At 38.5% G+C, this 19,635-nt stretch overlaps 1 protein-coding gene across 1 annotated transcript in view; it reads right to left on the reverse strand.

Moving 5' to 3' along the window:
- The window catches only part of KLHL14 (kelch like family member 14), a 93,869-nt gene that overhangs the window by 57,680 nt on the left and 16,554 nt on the right, over window positions 1-19,635 (reverse strand). The window contains exon 2 of the mRNA XM_004478996.3: window positions 8,576-8,697. Coding sequence (XP_004479053.1) covers window positions 8,576-8,697 — 122 coding nt within the window. The remainder of the gene's footprint in view (window positions 1-8,575; window positions 8,698-19,635) is intronic.

The raw sequence follows: 19,635 nt of genomic DNA on the forward strand, positions 1-19,635 counted from the left end.
CAGAGAGTGATGTGGCCCAGTGATTGAACACCTGCTTTCCATATATGAGGTACTGGGTTCAATTCCTGACATTTCCTTAAAAAAAACAACTTGATGGGTAAATGAGTATACAGAGGAAGTGTTAAAGTGAGGGTGAGTGTGCGTGCATGTGTGTAAAAGAGACATGGGGGCAAGAAAACAAAGGAAAAAGCAATCTTAGAAGTGTATCAGAAAAGACACAGGCATAGTCAATGGCCCATGGAGGTGACTGAAACATAAGACGGCAACTAAGTTTTCTAGAGAGCTTATTGCCAAAACCACCACAAGCCTGGCCAAAAGTGGTTGTTCCAATTAAAGACTTCAGGTGACCGCTGTCCCCTAAATGTCTGCAGACAATGAAAAGTCTTCCACTCCCAGGAAGTATTCCTCAGGCTTATTTGAGATACAGCCAAAGAGGTTAAAAGGAAAAGAAGATTCTCTCATAGGGTGAAGCCAGGGGCCATGGAGAACAAGAGACCATGAGCAGAACACAACCCATCTCTTCGAAGGCCTTCAAAAATCCCATCCATCTGATGGGATTGCTAAATTGCTATGCTCTTTCCAAGTGGGAGTGTTGACGGTGGTGAACCTGTCCCTGTTCTACCACTGTGCATTATGTGTGAGGGAGCCAGATAACTTGTCATGTTAGTTTATTTGTTTCCAGATCAAGAGTAGTCACAAATAAGCCTGGTGTTGAGATGACTGCCCATCACCCAGAAATCCTCCACATTGAGCTGGGTGCTCTGACTAGGATCACTCTGATGAGGTGATTTCCCCTTGAGGGGAAGGGTGAGAGTACTTTAAGTGTGGCAAGAGTACATGGAATAGTTGATATCAAATAGGGCAGATTAGGGCAGTCACTGCTGTTGTCCGCCTGCTTCTCTGGTGTTTCTCCTCCTGGAACATGGAAGGATTGCACTTTCCTGCTCCCTTGAAATGGTGTATGGTACTGTGACTGAGTAGAAATGACAAGTATCACTTTTGTCAGTGCAAGACACTGTACATTCTTCTCCCAGCTGGTTGCATGGTGGAAACACATGTTTAGATGGCATTTCCACATCCTGGCTCTCTGAATGGCTCTGATGAGCACAGGCCCTTTGCCAACCTAGTCTGGGCATGTATCATGAGTTGAAACCCATTTTTGTTGGCTTAAGCCACTGAGATTTTGGAGTTGTTACCACATGATAATATGCATAAACTTCATGCTAGAAATAGATGCAGATTTCACTCAGAATCAAGGTATGTTATCTTTCTCAAACCTTAGATGAGCAGAAGATAGGATGCTATCTGTTGGTTTTTCTCTGGTTATAAAAGAATGCAAAGTAAAGTAGACCAAGACACAATAGAAATTTATTGAGGAACAATTATTCTCAAGGTACCAAGCATGGAGCTTAATTTGTATTTATCTTATTTAATTCTTATAAAAACCCTATAAGGTGAGTATAATTATTCTCAATTTGGAGACAAGAAAGGTTTGTATCAGAGAGTAAGCAAGTCTACCCAAAGTCACACAGTTAACAAATATCTAGGAGTATATTTCAATTTACAACTGTCTGTCCCTAAAGATGTTACTACATTCATACATTCATTGTGTGTGTTTCTATATATATGTGTGCATGTGTATGTTTTGTGTGGTTTTTGAATTTCATTCTGACACTGTGCTGCCTCCCAGAGAGAGCTGAATGTTAAGAAGTAGATAATGGCTTGTTGGTAATTTTCAATGCAAATTTGGTGACTTACACATCATAATTTGCAGTTTAGTCCATAAACCAAGATTATATTCTTGATCTCTAGGAATAGGGTATTCATTCAATTAACCTATATTAGTTTTATTCTTATGAAAACACTATGCAGAGTACATTGAATACATTTAGATTTTCATGGGCAAAATGGGTTAAATGCCACTCATCTGCATGGACTCTTTTGACTAAAGGCACTTGTTGGTCAGACAGCTCAGTATGGTATGTGAGGCAGTACTGTTTGATGGAAATAGCAGGGACCAATTTTCTAGTCCTCACTCTGACACTAAATCATCGAATGACTCTAGGTAAGACACCTCCTATCTTTGTGTCACTTAAAATAAAAACTGAAGTGTTATCCTGCCACGGAAGTTCATGCATGGCCTGGTTTCTGCTTACGCTTTTAGTCACATTTCATATCTTTCTCCCCCTCACTCTTTCAGTTCAGCCATGCACCTTCTCTCTACAGGGAACTTGCACTTATGTTTAAGCAACCTGGAACACTTCTCATCCCCTGGTTACCTGGCTAACTCCTTCTCATCCTTCAGTTCCCAGCTCAAATACCACTTCTTTGGTGATATTCTCCTTGACTGTTAAACTAGATCAGGTTTCTTCATTACAAGATCTTATCTATTTTATATCTGTACTTCCATGCACTGTCACAGTTTACTATTATCGATTGCTCTCTGGGATTATTTATTAATGCTGATTTCACCACTAAATTCTAAGCTCGGTGAGGGCATGATGATATTTGTTTTGATTCAACATTGTATTCTCTGTGCTCAGCACAATCCCTGCTGCATAGAAATCAATGATATTTTTGAATGAATGATATGAATGCGTAAAATGAGAGGGCTGGGCAGGATATTACTTAATTTTTCAGCATTTATATTCAGTGGTCTGTCAGACTGAGCCCGCAATTTGCCTAGTAATAACACAGAGCAAATTTAGGCAGTCCACATGACTCATACCTCCTTCAGGCCAGACTCAGTAGAAAATACCAAAGCTTGTGTAAAGAAGGCATTAGAATTATTTGTACACACTCTGTTATCTGGAGAAAAAGCAATTGCTGTATTCAAGGGATTTATAAACCAGCAATAAATGAGAAATGGTCAAATAAAGTCAGATGACTTTTCTAGGCACCCAACTTACTTGAAATACAGTACTTGGAGTGATCACCACACATATTTTTAAAAAATCTATGAAAAATCCACTAATGCACTGGTGCATGAATACACAATAGCAAATAATTCAAGATATATAGCAATGTGCAGCCATGTATCTCAAATTAGAATTGAGCTCATTGAAGGTAAAATTAGATGCTAGCATATTAAAAAAGTCCAAACACAAATTTCTCTCCTCCTTCTTTGTCCAAAGTCATGGGAACAATTACTCCATGAACTGAAATAAAAAGTGCCAAGCAAAGAGCAAAAATCATGCTATTGCATTCAATTTTTAGATTACTGTTTTCACTAACACTGAAAACAGAAATTAGAGGAGTATCTCTACTCTCCATCCTAATTCTTGAATTTATCTTAACGTTTCTTGAAATAGTCCTGTATGATATGGCTCTTGGTTAACTCTCCAGTTACGTAAATACTATACCCCATTACATATGGCTCCAACCTCAGATTCCCCTACAGATATACAAATTTATGTCAGTTCCTTGAAGGCATCATACTCTCTCTTACCTTCAAGCATTCCCAATACTGGGTCCTCTTATTGAGATACTTTCCCATACATCTTTTTGCCTTGATAATTCCAACCCATTTTTCAGATTTACAGAAGGTCACATCTAGGAAAGCATCCCCTTTTTGTGTTTCCATAATACCTTCATTTTCCCTTAGCACGCTGTATTGTAATGACCTCCTTGGGTGTTTGAGAGGAGAGATTATCATATTCATGTTACACACTACCATGCAGCACGGAGCGAGTAATCAGTAATCACTTGCCAAATGAAGGAATGAGGTCTTGTCTATAAATGAATCTAAAATTTTCCCCAGACATGGTCAGAGTCATTCTGGAAGTAGCTTATAGTTTTCTGAAGTTCTCAGGCAATGAGAAATATCTATCTACACTCTACCTATCTATCTGGAAATTCAATTCAATTCAATTCAGTTCAATAATTTGTGGGTTTTGGTTTTTGGTAATGGAAACAATATGAATAAAGGAAACCCACAGGTACAAATCCTCAAGTGAATCTTACTTTTTTATTTCCTTCAAAAACAAATTATAAGAAACAAAGATTAGCTTTTGACTAAATTGACTTTCTTCCCAATATATCCTTAAAGAAAAGGAATGAACCAAAGCAGAGAAGTAAAAGAGCTAAGGAGAGAAGTCCAATCAAATGTTTTCACATGCAGGCTGGTTATTTCCTGAACAATCAGCAAGGATGCCTTTCTCCATTGCCTGGTTATTGAATGTGATCAATGCTATATATATCTTTTGATACCAGAGTTCAATGTTTACAGTACTGTCCCTTCAAATTTTATGGAACATATGTATTTTTTAAAGTACGGAGAATTGCTCAGTTTTCTAATCTTTGTGACTTGCTTAAAAGAAATCAATGGCAACCAGCCACAGGGAATATTCCTCCACAGATGGAACCAAGTTAAATGGCCTCCATGGAACAGAACAGGCAGCCAAGGAAACCTCTGCAGAATGGGTCTATTTTATTTCTATGACAAAAACAACAAAAGCTAAACAAACAAACAAACAAACAGGAAATCCCCAAATCCTAGGACTGCAAAGTAGAGAAGAGCATTTTAAATGAACTGAAAAGGAAGAGGAAAAAAATGACATTTCCTTCATCTCTAACAAAGGGAACTTAGAGCAAAGAAAGAAAGAAAATGCCTTTCTAATTTAGATCTTCTAATTTTCATTCTAACATTATAAAAAGGAAGTCATCATTGGCATGAGGAAGGATAAATTTATATTTTGAAGACTTTCCCCCCCCTCTCATTGCCCACAGAAGATAACAAAGAAACACCTAATAAATGGAATTTCTTTTCTGAAAGTTAGGAAACAGGAAGTCAGTTTCTGGGAACACCCTTACCCACCAGTAAAGAAGTTGATCAATGGAGAGTAAAAATGGAATAGACAGCTGTTCTAAAGCTCTCTCATGGGGAGTATTGTAAAAGGTAGCTTCCACATGTGGACTTCATAAAAACTTTGGCATGTAAGAAATTTATTACAAAAAGTACACAGTGGCCATGGGAATTGTTTGTCTGATCTATGCACTGAGAATTTAGGGCCTGCAAAGTGCAGGAGGGATTTTTACCCCCCCCACTGGCCATTTTAGTATTCATGTCTCCTGTACTGCTTTCTAATAAGTTAAGAATGAAACGGGAGACTGCGTTCAAGAGTGAAAAATGCAAGAAAAGCAGTACTGTAAAATAAAAATGAATGAAAGTGCATTTCAACTTCCCTTTCATTATTACCAGTCAAGAGAACAACAATGCCTTTTTTATTGCTATTACTTAACAGTTCACATTTACAAAAGGACGTTGCTATACTTTCCTCATTGGGGCTGGGGAGCTCTGTCACTATTCTTATTATCAATTTTATGATGTTATATTAAATGATTTTTCTAAAGATGAGGATAAAAATGCAGGTTGTGCCAACATGTTAGCAAAACAGACTTTTCAGTGAGAATAATTGTTCTGTTGGTTGTTTGGGTAGACCACACCCCTGGCTGGCTGACTGAATTTTGTTTTCTTTTCTCCCCTTCACCTCGACTTCATTCAATTTATTCTAAGTGCAGCCCATATTCAGTATTCCTAGAAGGTAAATGATAAAACAGATAAAAATAAGAGAATTATTACTGACTTCCTTTTCATTCCTTGCTGCGTCATTTGTGTGAGTTAGCAGGGCTCTCACAAGTGGGTACCTGTACCCCTGTCTGTGGAATGATGTTTTCCAAAAGGGAGAATATCTGTGAAATATGCTGAGAAATGTTTGCTCAAGGCAAGTGGGCAAAATAGCCTGAGATTCAGAGGTTTTAATCCCGGGTTTTAGGTTTCTGTTAGTTTGTTAATTTGTATGCAGAGTCATCCAATAAATAAGCAGACCTCAAATCAGGAAACTGTCCCCTAGTCTTAACTGTGAGCCCCACCTCCCTGCCCCCAATTAGCTTAGCAGTTTTTCTGAGTCAAAAGAATGGCGATAAGAAGCTCTGCAATCTGTAATGTTTCAATGGATCTGGGAAGAATTTGGATAATTTCTTATCCCAATGAGAAAAAGTTCATTTATTATTACATGGCTTAAATAATGTTGAAATCTGTCAGTTATCTGGCTTATTTATTCAATTTAGCCAAATAAGGTGCCATGATTAAAAAATAAAAGCCAACAGCAGAATTCATCCAGATCAGTTGTGTACATTTCTTCAATAAACCTGAAAATATTTCTTTACTTGGGGACACGTAGTCATAGCCCAGTAGGTAATAAACTCTATTTAAGTAGACGATTCCAGTGAAATGAAGAGCATTAAGTAGAGTAGATGTTTCTTTCAAACCTATAGCTATGCCTGAGTATAGAAAAAGTGCTCAAAGTTCTTTGAGTATGTCTCCATTATAAAAACTTTTCTATATTTATACATTAATGCTTTGTTTCCTTGGATTTCAAATCTGGTGAACTGAGTAAATAGATAACAATTATTGTTACTTCTTAGTCTATAGGTGATGACCTTCAATATGAAAACTACAGAAAATAGGCTTCCTCCATGTGTTATGTTATCTGCCGCTCTGAATTCAGAGCTCGCATTAATGATGCCTGTAAGATATAAATGTAGTCTTTGTTCTAATATTGGTAGTGGTATTACAATAACAGCAATAGTGACTGCAATTTGTTGAGTGCTTGCCATGTGCTAGGTGATTTATAAATACAGTTTTATTTTTAAAATACCCAAAGACCCTGACAAAATGAGGAAACCATGACTCAAGAGACTTCTCAATGTCATAGATCTGGCTTTGAAACAAGGTCAGTCTGATGCAAAGTTGATACTTTTTTATTACCTCCCTCCAAGAAGAGCATTATATCAGGCAATGTAAAAAATTTCAGTAGGGGGATCATGTGTTCCAGTCTGTACCGGTTGTCCCAGCATAATTAATAATTCCCCCTTTCATGGTCAGAAATGTCCTAGTTTGAACAGTAAGTTGGACGATCACCCTATTTCTGAGCAAGGTTTAAAATGAATATAAGACTTTTCTTAGGTATTGTTCCGGCTGCTTTAGTTAATCATTTTGCCTCAAACAAAGAGCTTCAAACAAGTAGCACCTGGGACCTAGGCTGGCGTATTTGGGAAGACAGATGGATCTGTGAATGAAGACACTTACTGGTTGGATCTACTATCTCCCCTCAGCCTCTGGCAGCTGTCTTCTTCCAGAATCCTTCGTCTTCCCTCCTTTCTCTCTCCTCCTCCCTGTCTACGTGTCTCATCCTGTGCAGGCGCTCTCTATTGATCAGCTGTCATCAAATTAACTCTTTAGTTTTAATTTAGCTTTGGTTTCCAATGCATCCCTAAAATACAGTTTGGTCACCCATTCAGATGGACTTCCTTGACAGTATTTTTGTCAAAAAAGAGAATAAGTTAATTTTAAGGCAGCTCTAATTTATTTGTCTGTCTGTCTTCTCCTTAACTCGCGGCTACAATTATACTGCTTCTTTGCTACAACCCTACAATGGAGGTGTCTAGGGAGCTCTCTCCTTGCAGTTCTTGGACAATGCTACTGCAGGTTCCGCTGGGGTAAGCCCGTTCCAAAATGTATTATTTCAAGCACCACCTCACATGTCTTTGCTCCTCTTCTGCTCCTAAGGGCGAACTGTTGTCCTGTTTCTATGATTTTAAAAGGCTTCCAGGAAGAGGAAAGGAAATGGATTTTTTTTTAAAGATCAGATAAAATATAGAACTGCTTAAAAGGTACATGCAATAAGAAAATCTAACTTTCACTTTTGTCGGTTTTAAATGTACAGCTTTGATTTATGGATCAAAATTGCTCGTTTATTATTTTATCTATACAGCTCTGGGCAATTTTGACAGTTAAAATTTAGTTTTATTGACCAGTGCAGCCAGTGTGCCCACAAGAGGCCTGGTGCACACACAGCCTACTGCACTCAAGATGTGATGGTTTTTGATTCCATGACTGAGTCAGATTGGGAATCAGAACCGATATAACAGTAAGTTCCAAGTCTCAATGCCCAAGGCAAGAGGTTTGCTGTAAAACACAATCACCCTTTAGGAAGGGGAGGCAGAGAATCTTGGGTGGAAGTTTGCAAGCACAATTTAATAAAGCTAGGGTAGGTCATGGCTGTACCTGGCCATCTACTCAGGCTTTGGAGCAGTGTTGGGGGGCATTTTTCTAAAGACCATTTGCAATTGACTAAAGATTAATGAGCAAAAATGCCTAGAAAAGCAAAATGAATTGTAGTTACAGATACAGGGAACTATAAACGACCATTTTTCAGATTTAAAGTGGGAAAATTTACTAAACAATCTTTCACTTTTCAATCAACAACAACAAAACCTGAAGAATTTGTTTTGGAAGATCTCTGCCCCCTGTGCTCCAGCACACACAAGAAATATAAACCAGTACAGTGATTTTAGGCCAGTTTTAATTTAGGCCTATTCAACTACCAAACTGGCCATGCCTGACAATGTTAATTTACTCTTTTACTTTAAATCCCCAATGATACATAAACAAACCTCCAAAGGATAACACATCAATAAAATGTCTAGTTTGATTAACCATGTTTTTGGATTCATCAAGACAGCTCTAACCTGAAATAAACAGGTGGATAAATAAGCAAATAAGGCCACTCACTTGTGAGTATTTTCCACGTCTTCTTTTCGTCGTCATAGTACTGGACCAAGTTGCTGGGAAGCCGGTCTGGTCCAGGAGGCAAGCCTCCAACCAACAACAGCATTTTCTTGTTAGAGCGAATTCTTCACCCAAAACAAAAGAGGAGATGAATAACCACATTATTGTAGAGTCTTTTTAGTGGCAACAAAATCATAACCATCAAAAGAATGTTCCTTGCTGGCAGATTTCTATTTCATTTTTTCCTGTTTCTTCTCTCATTCATGTCGCAACAATTTTTTGAACCAAGCAGAAAAATGATCAGAAGAGCTGCATATCTCCATACTCGTGGAATAATAAGCTCTCTTTATGCAATTTGTTAGAGGTTCATTCTAGAACGACCTTTTTCTTATATTATCCCTTTAAATCATCACTCTTTACAGCTGAGTACACATGAAATGCTCTGGAGTTGTACTAAGGTTAAGTATTAAAGTTGCATGTCAAAAATCGTATTAGTCAAAATCATTATTATAAGCCATTCTCCACTCAAAGAACCTTGAAAAAATTAAGGTTATGCAGAGAGTTTGTGAGCCAACTCTTTAATCACCCCAGGAACTTCCAACACCAGTTTGGTGCAATTAGTAGCAGAGGGCTAACTGGGGTGGGTTAACCAGTTTGAACATGACTTTTTGTGTGTTTTAATTTCCCTTCCACTTCTGCCTTCCTCCCCTCTCCCCACTCCCCGCCCGCACTCCCGCCCGCTCTCCCCCTGTGCACCACTGGCGATACAGCAGCACCAATTGGTAAAAATGAGACTGTGATGTTGTTGTGAGCCTCCCCAGAGTGGAGCCCTGCCAATGCTTGCCACTGATCCCGCGGCATGAACCTGCTCAACTGTGCAAAGTCACTCTAATTCCCTCCCTCTGTTTTTCTACCTTCTCCCCCAGGGGGCAGCCACTGAAAGGAGTGACTACCCACCCATCAAGAGCTGGCAATTCGCTGCTATTAACCGTGACTGTGATTCCCAGTCTGCCTGGCAGTTGCTGAGAACAGGCCTGCAACGTCTCATATGCAGTAAAAGCTCGACATGCACCCTGGCCGGCACCCTCAACCTGACGGATGTACGACCCTCAGGAACAGTAATGGATTGAGCACACTTGCACAGGAAGTGGGGAGGGGAGGCACAGACCCCCACAAGGGGCCTGCTGATTTAACGGTCGCTTTACATATAATTGAACTTTTCATTTCCCTGGAATGCTGAGGTGGTGGAAGAAATGCAACAACCAAGATTGAAGATAAAGTTGATAAATAAAAAAAAAAGGGGGGGGGGCATTTACTCTTAACTATGATCACAGCCCATAGTGTGGTTCTGAATCTATTCTTATATATGCAGCCCGCTCTGATTCTAGGGTGCTTGGTGAAATTAGCCCTTGTGGAGCAGCACCATTTGTTGGTTAAGAACCTGACATTCAGAGAGTTAACTTAATAGAGTTAATGACATTTCCATGTGAAGGAAGGGGAAGAGAATTCCTCTAATGAAACTCTGGTGCCATTGAATGCATTGTATATGCCTCAGTAGAAAAATACCTTCTGGAAAAATTCCCATGTTCGAGACACATCGATAGGGGGAGCTGTAATTTTAGAAGAATATGTAATGTAATATCGGCTTGCAATATTCATTTTGACAGCCTGTGGATATAGTTGAGTGAAAAGAAAAAAAAAAATCTCCAACTCTAAGTGTAAAGGACTTTTGGAACTGTGCCCATTTGATTTACAGACTAGTAAATGGCAAACAAAACCAGAATACAGTGCGGCGCTCTCTACCAGCACAGGGGGTTTCGCTAACTGCGGTGTCTGGTTGAGTTGTTAAGGAAACTTCGTGTGATAAGTACCTCTCTTTTATTTGGAAAGAATGCATCATAATTCATATGCCACATAATCTCCTAAATGCTTGATAAGACCATTTTCAATTCAAAATAGTCAACCACTCTGCACGTTCAATAGAGGTTAAGATGAGAGCAAATAATCTTTTGATAAGATTATTTGCCATAAGATACCACATGTAGATAGACCTTTTCAAGTGGGAGTCTCGACTCTGTAGGTCTGCTGACATCACCTGTGTCCCTGCTAGCAGGTTGCAGTGAGGGCAGATGGACCACATCAACTGGTTAGAAAAAGGACTCACTAGAGTGGTGGTCATAACAAAAACAGCGTAATTCAATGCCTATTTCAATATATAAATAAGGCCCTGCTTTTAGATGCATTTCATGAATGACAAAGGGAGGAAAATGCCTATTTCAGATGTGTTTGTAAGGTTGTTGCATTAACTGTCAAGGCTGGCTTCCTTGACCAACTGGTGATTTTCATGATGACTTAGCTGTGGGGGAGCAGAGGATCTAGAGTCTTTGTCCTCTCTGCCCCAAACAGTCATTGCCACCCGCTGCCTAAGAACTGGACTGAGATCACCAACACATAAGCCATGGAACAGCTGGCAAATGGTAACAAATTCCAGGCCCTGCCAACAACGACATGATTCAAAGACTAGCACAGCAGCAGTGAGAGACTAAAATTCATCCTAACTATGATGAATCCCAACCCCATCCAGGTCTCCTCAGGGAACCTGATGACATGAGCAAGGGCTACAGAATAATATATAACATGGTAATAGAGGAAATCCCACCTACACTTGTTGGCTCTGTGCTTTCACTGTGTTTCCTTGGGTATGGTCATCTTTATGTGTGAAGACCCTTTCCAAATCTTCTGCATTGTATATTGGTATCACCATTCATTCAGTTTATGATGGCATTTTACTTGGAGGATTTTGTCTCTAAAGCTGGTGTTATTTTTCCTATCTAATACTGATGTTATTTAATTTTAAATAAAATCTAAAACTCTGTTTTTGTGAAGGTGAGTTACATAGAAACAAAGAACAGGATAAAGTGTGTGAGAAGTAGTATGGCGCAGAAAAAATAACACATAAAATATCAAAACACATTCAGGGGGCTTGCTCATGGACTTGCAAAATGGCCCTGAGAGGTGGAAAAACTCCATTTCACAGAGAGGTGAGAAAGTTCCCATAGTCACACAAAATGGCAGAAACAGTGTTCAGGCCTGAGCCTTTAAACTATACTGGAGCCCATGTTCTTTAAATTAAAGCATTAGGGAAGTGGATTTGGCTCAACGGATAGAGTGTCCACCTACCACATCAGAGGTCCAAGGCTCAATCCCAGGGCCTCCTGACCCGTGTGATGAGCTGGCCCCCACGCGCAGTGCTGATGCATGCAAGGAATGCCGTGCCATGCAGGGGTGTCCCCCACGTAGGGGAGCCCCATGCACAAGGAGTGCACCCCGTAAGGAGAGCCACCCAGCGTGAAAAAAGTGCAGCCTGCTCAAGTGGCACTGCACACATGCAGAGCTGATGCAGGACACAGATTGCCGGTGCCACTGATAAGAATACAAGCGGACACAGAAGAACACACAGTGAATGGACACAGAGAACAGACAACTGTGGGGGGGGGGCAGGGAAGGGGAGAGAAATAAAAAAAATAAAATCTAAATTAAAGCATTAATTTTTTTTTCTCTACCGCAACTCTGATTAAGATCCAGTTGATGGGAAGTGGCTGTGGCTCAATCAGTTGGGCTTCCATCTACCATATGGGAGGCCCTGGGTTCGAATTCTAGGGCCTCCGTGTGAGGGCAAGCCTGCCTTCACCACACCACAGAGAGCTGCCCGGCCTGCAAGCACCAGGGAGAGCCTACTCAGCAACAAAAAAAGGGAGACAAGTAAAAACACTGAAGAACGCACAGCTAATGGACACAGGGAGCAGACAACAAGCAAGCCACAGAGTGGGGGCGGGGGGGAAAGGATGGGAATAAGTAAAAAATACAGACACACAGAAGAATGCACAATGAATGGACACAAAGAACAGAGAACAAGCAAGCCGCAAGTGGGGAGGGGGAATAAAAAAAAAGATCAAGTTGATGTGGATTCTGGTGCTGACTTTGGTATTAAGATGTGTGACTTTGTCTAAGTTACTTGGCCTCTTGGAGCCTTTGTTTTCTCATCTTTAAATAGGCTAATGATATCTGACCTGCCTCTTCAAAGAGAGGTCATGAGGATAGATAAAACAGTAAAGTGAAAAGTTCTCTGTAAAATCAAAAGTAAATTACCATCAATCAGTCTTCAGACAATGACAACACAACGTGGACTTTTTTCAATACACCAAGCTTGGTTAAACAGTTAAAAAAGAAAAGTAGTATTTTTCATTGAGATTCTTGCTGAATTCATGTGTATAAATACAAGCTAATTAGGAGAACTTCACTATGCAATTGCTATCTTATAAATATTTTTTTTCTTAGAAATTATCACTTCACTTATACTGACTATCTTTTGAGCCTTATTATAAGAAAACAGACATTAGGATACTACATAAAACTATGAATCTTTCTGGATCCAAATGAAAGAGCTTAATAGAGATTACTCTACATTTCTTATATCTTAAGAATAATACAAATGTGAAAAACCACCACATATTTTATTTTGATATAAATGCCATGCCAACTATTCAATTACTCCTAAAAAGAAATACATATGAATAATTCCTGTGGAAAAGCTTCCATTCTCTTTCCAATGTGCAATTATGATACTAGCAATAGCAATAATGACAGATAATAATGAATGTGTATTGGGTATCAAATCCCTGATTATTATGCTATTTATTTGATGTGGGTGAACTTCAATTTGAAAACACCATTAAAAAAAAACCTAAACCTTGTGAACTAGAAAAGTAAAATTAGGAGAATCTGAACTACAGTGCTGACATGGTGGCAATTATTCTTTTCAAAATAATTCCAACAGAGCTTCACATGTTTAATATTGGAAAAAGCAAAAATCTATAAATTTAGCCCTATTTCCATAATTAGAGCTGCTTCATATGGCAACTTATGGTATATTTTTAAGAAGTTCTTTACATAGGGAACCAATTTCACCAAAATTAATATATTCTCTACATATCTGTTATAATTTTTTAAATATTCCTTTTCACTCCTCATCTTGGCACCACCTAGGTCAAAGTAATGTAGTTAAAAGATATGCAATTAGGGAAATTTAAACAAATTGCTGAGCATGCCATTGTTAATAATATTATTTGGATGCCTTTGATCTGAGTTCCTAGTTTCTTACATGGAGAAATGCTAGCTTAAAAAGGTGGAATTCGAAGGTCTCTTCGTTCTGTCTCAGTAATTACCCAACATTTGCCATGTGTCACATTCGTGTGCGTGTGCGTGTGTGCAGGTGTGTGCGTGTGTGCATACCTGCTTCCGTTCTGGGGATGAATGATTGAAGGATGACCTAAAACCTCCCGGTGTAAACAGATTTTTCATCAGACTGATATTCGAAGTACTGCAAAGTCTCATTTATTTATATTTCAGTGATTTGGAACTTTAATAATTGGGAAACAGGCCAGGCAAAGTTCTCCTTTTCATGATACATGAACAAAGTTTTCATTAGCTAGACTGCAAGAAGAGTTTTAAACTATTTAAGATGTCAGCTGGTTTTCTAATACTTTAGAGTTACCTATGTACATTTAGGCAAAATTCATTTTACAGATTATAAGTAATTCTCATTTATTTATTAAAGAAGGGACTCTGTAAAGTTCTAAGAATTATTAAATCATAGACTGAGACGAGTACTTTGAGGACATCTAGTTCAATGATTCCCAAACCTGACAAGCTAACAGGATCACCTGGAAGGATTTTAAAAATTTGGATTCTTGAGTCCCAACTCCAGTAGATTTTGATTCAATGGAATAAAGCCGTAAAAAATAAATGTTTTAGTTTCCCAATTGAATCTAACACACAGCCAGACTTGGAGTCACTGATTTGGTCCTGGTTTTTATATAATGTAGAAATTCCGTTTAGAGTTTTTTTTCATATATAATTTTTTTAAGTTGGGGATTTATAATAAAATTGATCTTATTTGTTCAAATCGACTGTGTTATTCAAAGTCATTGGACAGTTCTAAGTTATTAGATATATATATATATATGTATTCCTAATGTTGAGCTGAAAACTTTCCTAGAGAAAAAGAGCAAGTGTCATGACCATATTTCAAATATTGGAAAATAATTGGTATACATCTTCTCTGTGTCAAAAATTCCATTTCTTTCTGAAAAACTTTCTATGTCCCCAGCCAACCTCGTTACCTGCTTTGAGTATACTGTAGATGGTCACTGTCCCTTTCAAAATGTGAAGGTCAGAACTGTACATACTCTAACAAATGTGATATGACCTATACTATTTTTCTTTCAAGACCTTCTAAAATTACAATGGTCTTTTAGCAGTCACTGCACAGTGTTGGGTTCCTGTTCAGCTTCTCGTCTTCTACAAACATTGTTTTGTTTTGTTTCGTTCTGAAACAAGCATTTCCAAACCAGATGTTTCGTATTCTGTTTCTTCGAATGAAATATTTTATACACCAATGCATGATTATTGTCTATGTTTTTATTTCTGCTACAGAGTTAGATGCTTTGTTTCAATTCATTTATTATTTAGCAATTTTTTGTCTTTTTTTAAAATATTACGTTCAAAAAATATGTGGTCCCCATATACCCCCCACTCCCCTCACCCCACTCCTCCCCTCATAGCAACAATCTCTTCCATCATCATGAGACATTCATTGTACTTGGTGAATACATCTCTGAGCACCGCTGTACCTCATGGTCAATGGTCTACATTACAGCCTACACTCTCGCACATTCCACCCAGTGGGCCACGGGAGGACATACAATGTCTGGTAACTGTCCCTGCAGCATCACCCAGGACAACTCCAAGTCCTGAAAACGCCTCCACATCTCATCTCTTCCTCCCATTCCCCACACCCAGCAGCCACCTTGGCCACTTTCTTCACACCAGGGCCACATTTTCTTCAATTACTAATCACAACAGTTCATGAATAGAATATCAGTAAGTCCACTCTAATCCATATTCTATTCCTCCATCCTGTGGACCTTGGAATGGTTTATTATTTAGCAATTATTGATTGAACTACTACTAAGTGCCAGACAGGCACTGTTCAAAACACTGGAAATATTGGTGGGAGCAAGAGGTGGGAATCCCTGTTCCTCTGATACTTACTTCCATCCTAACGGGGACATCTGCTGAGACCACTGCTGTTCTGTAGGCAGAACAAGCTGCTTGTTGTGGGCTCACAGACCCCTCACAGGCCCTACGGCCTTACAGACACCTGGCTTTAGCTCTTCCCAGGTGAGAGACCTTGGGCTAGCCTCTTTGCCCTCTTTCATCTTATTTTTAAAGTTTGGATAACAATAGACCTATGGCATAATTTCTTCTTTTTTTTAGATTAAAAGAAACAATATATGTAAGACAGTTAAAACAGTGCTAAATAAATGCTATCATCATTTTCTTCACCATTTTTAGTACTAACTATTCCTCTGTATAATCTACAGGTTTGGCAAGCAAGTGGTCTATATCCCCATGCAAGTTTTGTTATGTAAAAAATAATAGTTCTGTAGTTCCACTGTCTAAAAAATAAGTTCCATTCAAGTTTCATTACTTAAAAATAATAGCCTTGTATTTCCATTGCTTAAATGTTTTATTTATCTTAACTAGTTCTCTATGAAATGAAACTAAATCACTGGGGTTTTTACTTCACAATGTCCCACATTTGGTCTTTTGGAGGGTATGGTCTTTTAAAAAATTATTTTTAATGGAGGAACTAAACAGCTTTGAAGTGCCAAAGTAAACAGGGGTAGAAAATTACTATCCCATTCTTCAAAGGCCAAAGTAATTTTAAGTTAAGAGTCATCTAGACCTGGATTTAAGTCCTCTTCCTCTCACTTGAAATACTTTTATAAGCTTGGGTTGGTATTCAACCTCTCTCAGTCTCAGTTGCCTGCTAGTTAAAGCAGGAATAATAGTATCTTCTTTATGAGGATGTTGTGAGGGTTAAATGAAGCTATTTGATGTAATGGGAAACTAAGTGGTTTTTTCCCTTCTAACCAAGAATGCCTTCTGGAGGAAATCCATCCAGCGAATGAAAGGCCCTTTGTATTGATGACACCTTGAAAGAGAAATGTTTCTGCATAGTGAAGAAAGAAAAAATTGATTCTCACAATGTAATCCAGTAAGGAGAGGCGGGGCAAGATTGAAAGAAGTTATGACTCTTCCCCATGACCAACCAATTGCAGGGGACTTTACTAGACCCATGATGGCTTTGTATTTATAAAAGAAGTAAATAGTTTCACATGTGGTGGGAAAACAGTGATGTATGATAGTAACCTGGGAGGCAGAGAAAAACACAGGAAGGCAAAGGTCCCTGAGGAATCAAAGACATGAGGATGGGCTTTAGATTTCTCTAGGTCATGGGACTATAAGGTTTTGTAGCAAATTTACCTGATCTTTACTAAATCTGGGAACCCCCTAGTTGACATCCGGGATACAGGTGAAAATATTTATGTAGTTCCTATGGTAATCAATTGACAAACAGCAGCCTATTTATTTTGCATAATTATTAACCTTACAAAGCATTCATTTGAAAATCAGTCTTTGGGATTTTGGTGTTTTCTTTTATTGCTCAGAAGCCTTTCAGACAGCATAGGTTATATGGTTTATAAATAGCCAGAATATTTACTACATCAAAAGTTTAACAAAAATATAAAATCACTGGGTTTCCTATAATGGTATTGATCCATAATCTTGTTCATAAATTCAACCTACTCTTTTTCTTGACTACTACCTCTCTCTGTTAAGGAAGTCATCAAGCCTTATAATACCCAACTCACCAAATTTCATGATAATCTTTGCCTCTTCCCATTTTCTTGCTTTATTCAATATTTTTTCAAGTCCCTTCGATTCAACAGCCATGTTTCTCAAATCTACTTCTTCATTCCAGCCCAACTGCCATCTGCCTAATTCAGCTGGATTGTCTCTTTTAAATTGCTCTAATAGTGGTGTCCCTGCTTTCTGAGTCCTTGCTTCCCCTCCCCCTGCCATCTAATCTATACTACAAAGTTTGCCAGATGAATTTTAGCAAAGCCTGGCACTAATGATCAATTATTTCTATCCTCTTCTTGAAAACCTTCACAGAACCCCCCCCCCCACTATCTATAATATGCACATTTTTTGCCCTATTATAAACTCCCTTTTCTCTCTCTGTCTCTCCTGTGGTTAAAGGCCTTGCTTGAAATTAATTTCAAGGATAAAAATTTGTGAGTTAAGATCTGCATAAACTTGAAAGAGGAATTTCACATGGAAACTGCTCAGACCGTGAGGAAAAAGCAAGCAGAGGCAGATCCTGAGTCATTGACCAGGAGGACGCTTTGAAAGTCACCTGGTGTTCCTTAAGCTTCCTGCCAGAATGGTACCCAAAGATCCCTAAAAGAGAACTGCTATCCTCTTCTTAAAAAGTCCCAGGCGAGGTAAAGTCCCTTGAGAATGCGTTCCAGCTGATTTGCTGTTGTATTTAGGTTTCTTTATCATAGCTGTTCTTGGTAATTACACAGCAGCTTTCATTGGAAGAGCCTTTAAATAGACCTGATAATGCCTCTCTGAGGTAGGTAAACACAAAGTATCATTATCCCCATCTAACAGATGAAAGAATAAAGGAAAAGGGGTTTGGGCATCTTTTCCAGTGCCTCAGGATGGGTTTTATTTCCTTCTTTTCACAAAGGAATCCTCTCTAGGGCTTTCTTACACAACTCTTCTGTGACTCTCAGGTGTGGCTGAAAAAGCTTCCCGTCCTCTGACATTGGAGCCACTTCTTCTTCTGCCTTGTTTCTGGTTGTGTGGTGACTATAGAATGGTTAGTCATATAAATTATTTAGTTTTTCTAAAATGGAAGTAACTCTTGAAGATTTGTTTTATCACAATATAAAGACAATATATGTTCACTGAGAACAATTCTGACTGTACTTCAAAGCAAAAAAGGCTTAGTACAATAGTACGTGTTCAATAAATGCTTGTATGAATGAAGAAATGACAAAAAAATAGTTTAAAAAAATGTCACTTGTAATTCCATCAACCAAGAATACGTCATTATAGATTTTTTAACATCTTTTTTTTTTTTAGGTATCTGGGCCAGGGTTGAATCCAGGATCTCATATGTGGGAAGTCAACGCTCAACCGCGAGTTACATAGGCTCCCCCAAGTTGGTTTTTTCATTTGTTTGTTGTTTGTTTTGCTTTTAGGAGGTACTGGCGATTGAACCCAGGACCTCACATATAGGAAACAGACACTCAACCACTTGAGCTGCATCCGCTTCCTCATCCTTTTTTAATACTCACTTGCTTCAAGGTCCAGTGGACTGGTTTTAAGATCCAATTAAGTAGGAGAAGAGGGGGTGTCAAAAGGCAGAAGAGGAAGAGGCACAGTTCTAGATCAATATTGGGAAGAGTCAGAGGGTGATATTTTGGGGAGAATCTTACTGAGTAGCCCCCAAATCTAACCTGTTACCTTTGTTATGCAAGCCCCTTCTGTTTTTGATCTCTGCTTGAGCGTGCTTAGTCTTTTTTTTTTAAGTTCCAACACTACATTCATTAATTTTATTGTATATCTGTTTTCCCTTTTGTTCTTTAGAAGCAGTGTTGTCTCAGTGCCCATTATAAAGCACACTGTTAATGAGCATTTAGTTTATTAGTAAGAATAAGACCTTTATGTTTTTTGCCATATCTGCATACTATCTATAATATTATTCACTTGGTATTTTCTTCCAAACTGCTCACTTAAAAACAACAATAACAACAATAACAACCAAAACTTAATCCCAGACTATACTAGTGGATCTCAATACTGGCTGCCTGCACCTTAGACTCACCTGTGGAAGCTTTTTAAAATATCTAGGGTAGAGGCACCTCCTGGAAATTCTGATTTAATTGCTCTAGGGTGGAACCCAGCACAGGTGTTGCTGTTGTTTCTAATCTTCTGAGTGATTCCAAATTGCAACCAGTATTGAGAATCATTGTTCTAAGCAATTTTATTTATGAAATGACAAGCTTGATGCGTTCATTTTGTTTTATTTTTAATATACATTAAAATGTAATAATGCCTAACCTAATAAAAATGTATTT

This window comes from Dasypus novemcinctus, chromosome 16 (assembly GCF_030445035.2).
Source record: "Dasypus novemcinctus isolate mDasNov1 chromosome 16, mDasNov1.1.hap2, whole genome shotgun sequence".
NCBI lineage: Eukaryota > Metazoa > Chordata > Mammalia > Cingulata > Dasypodidae > Dasypus > Dasypus novemcinctus.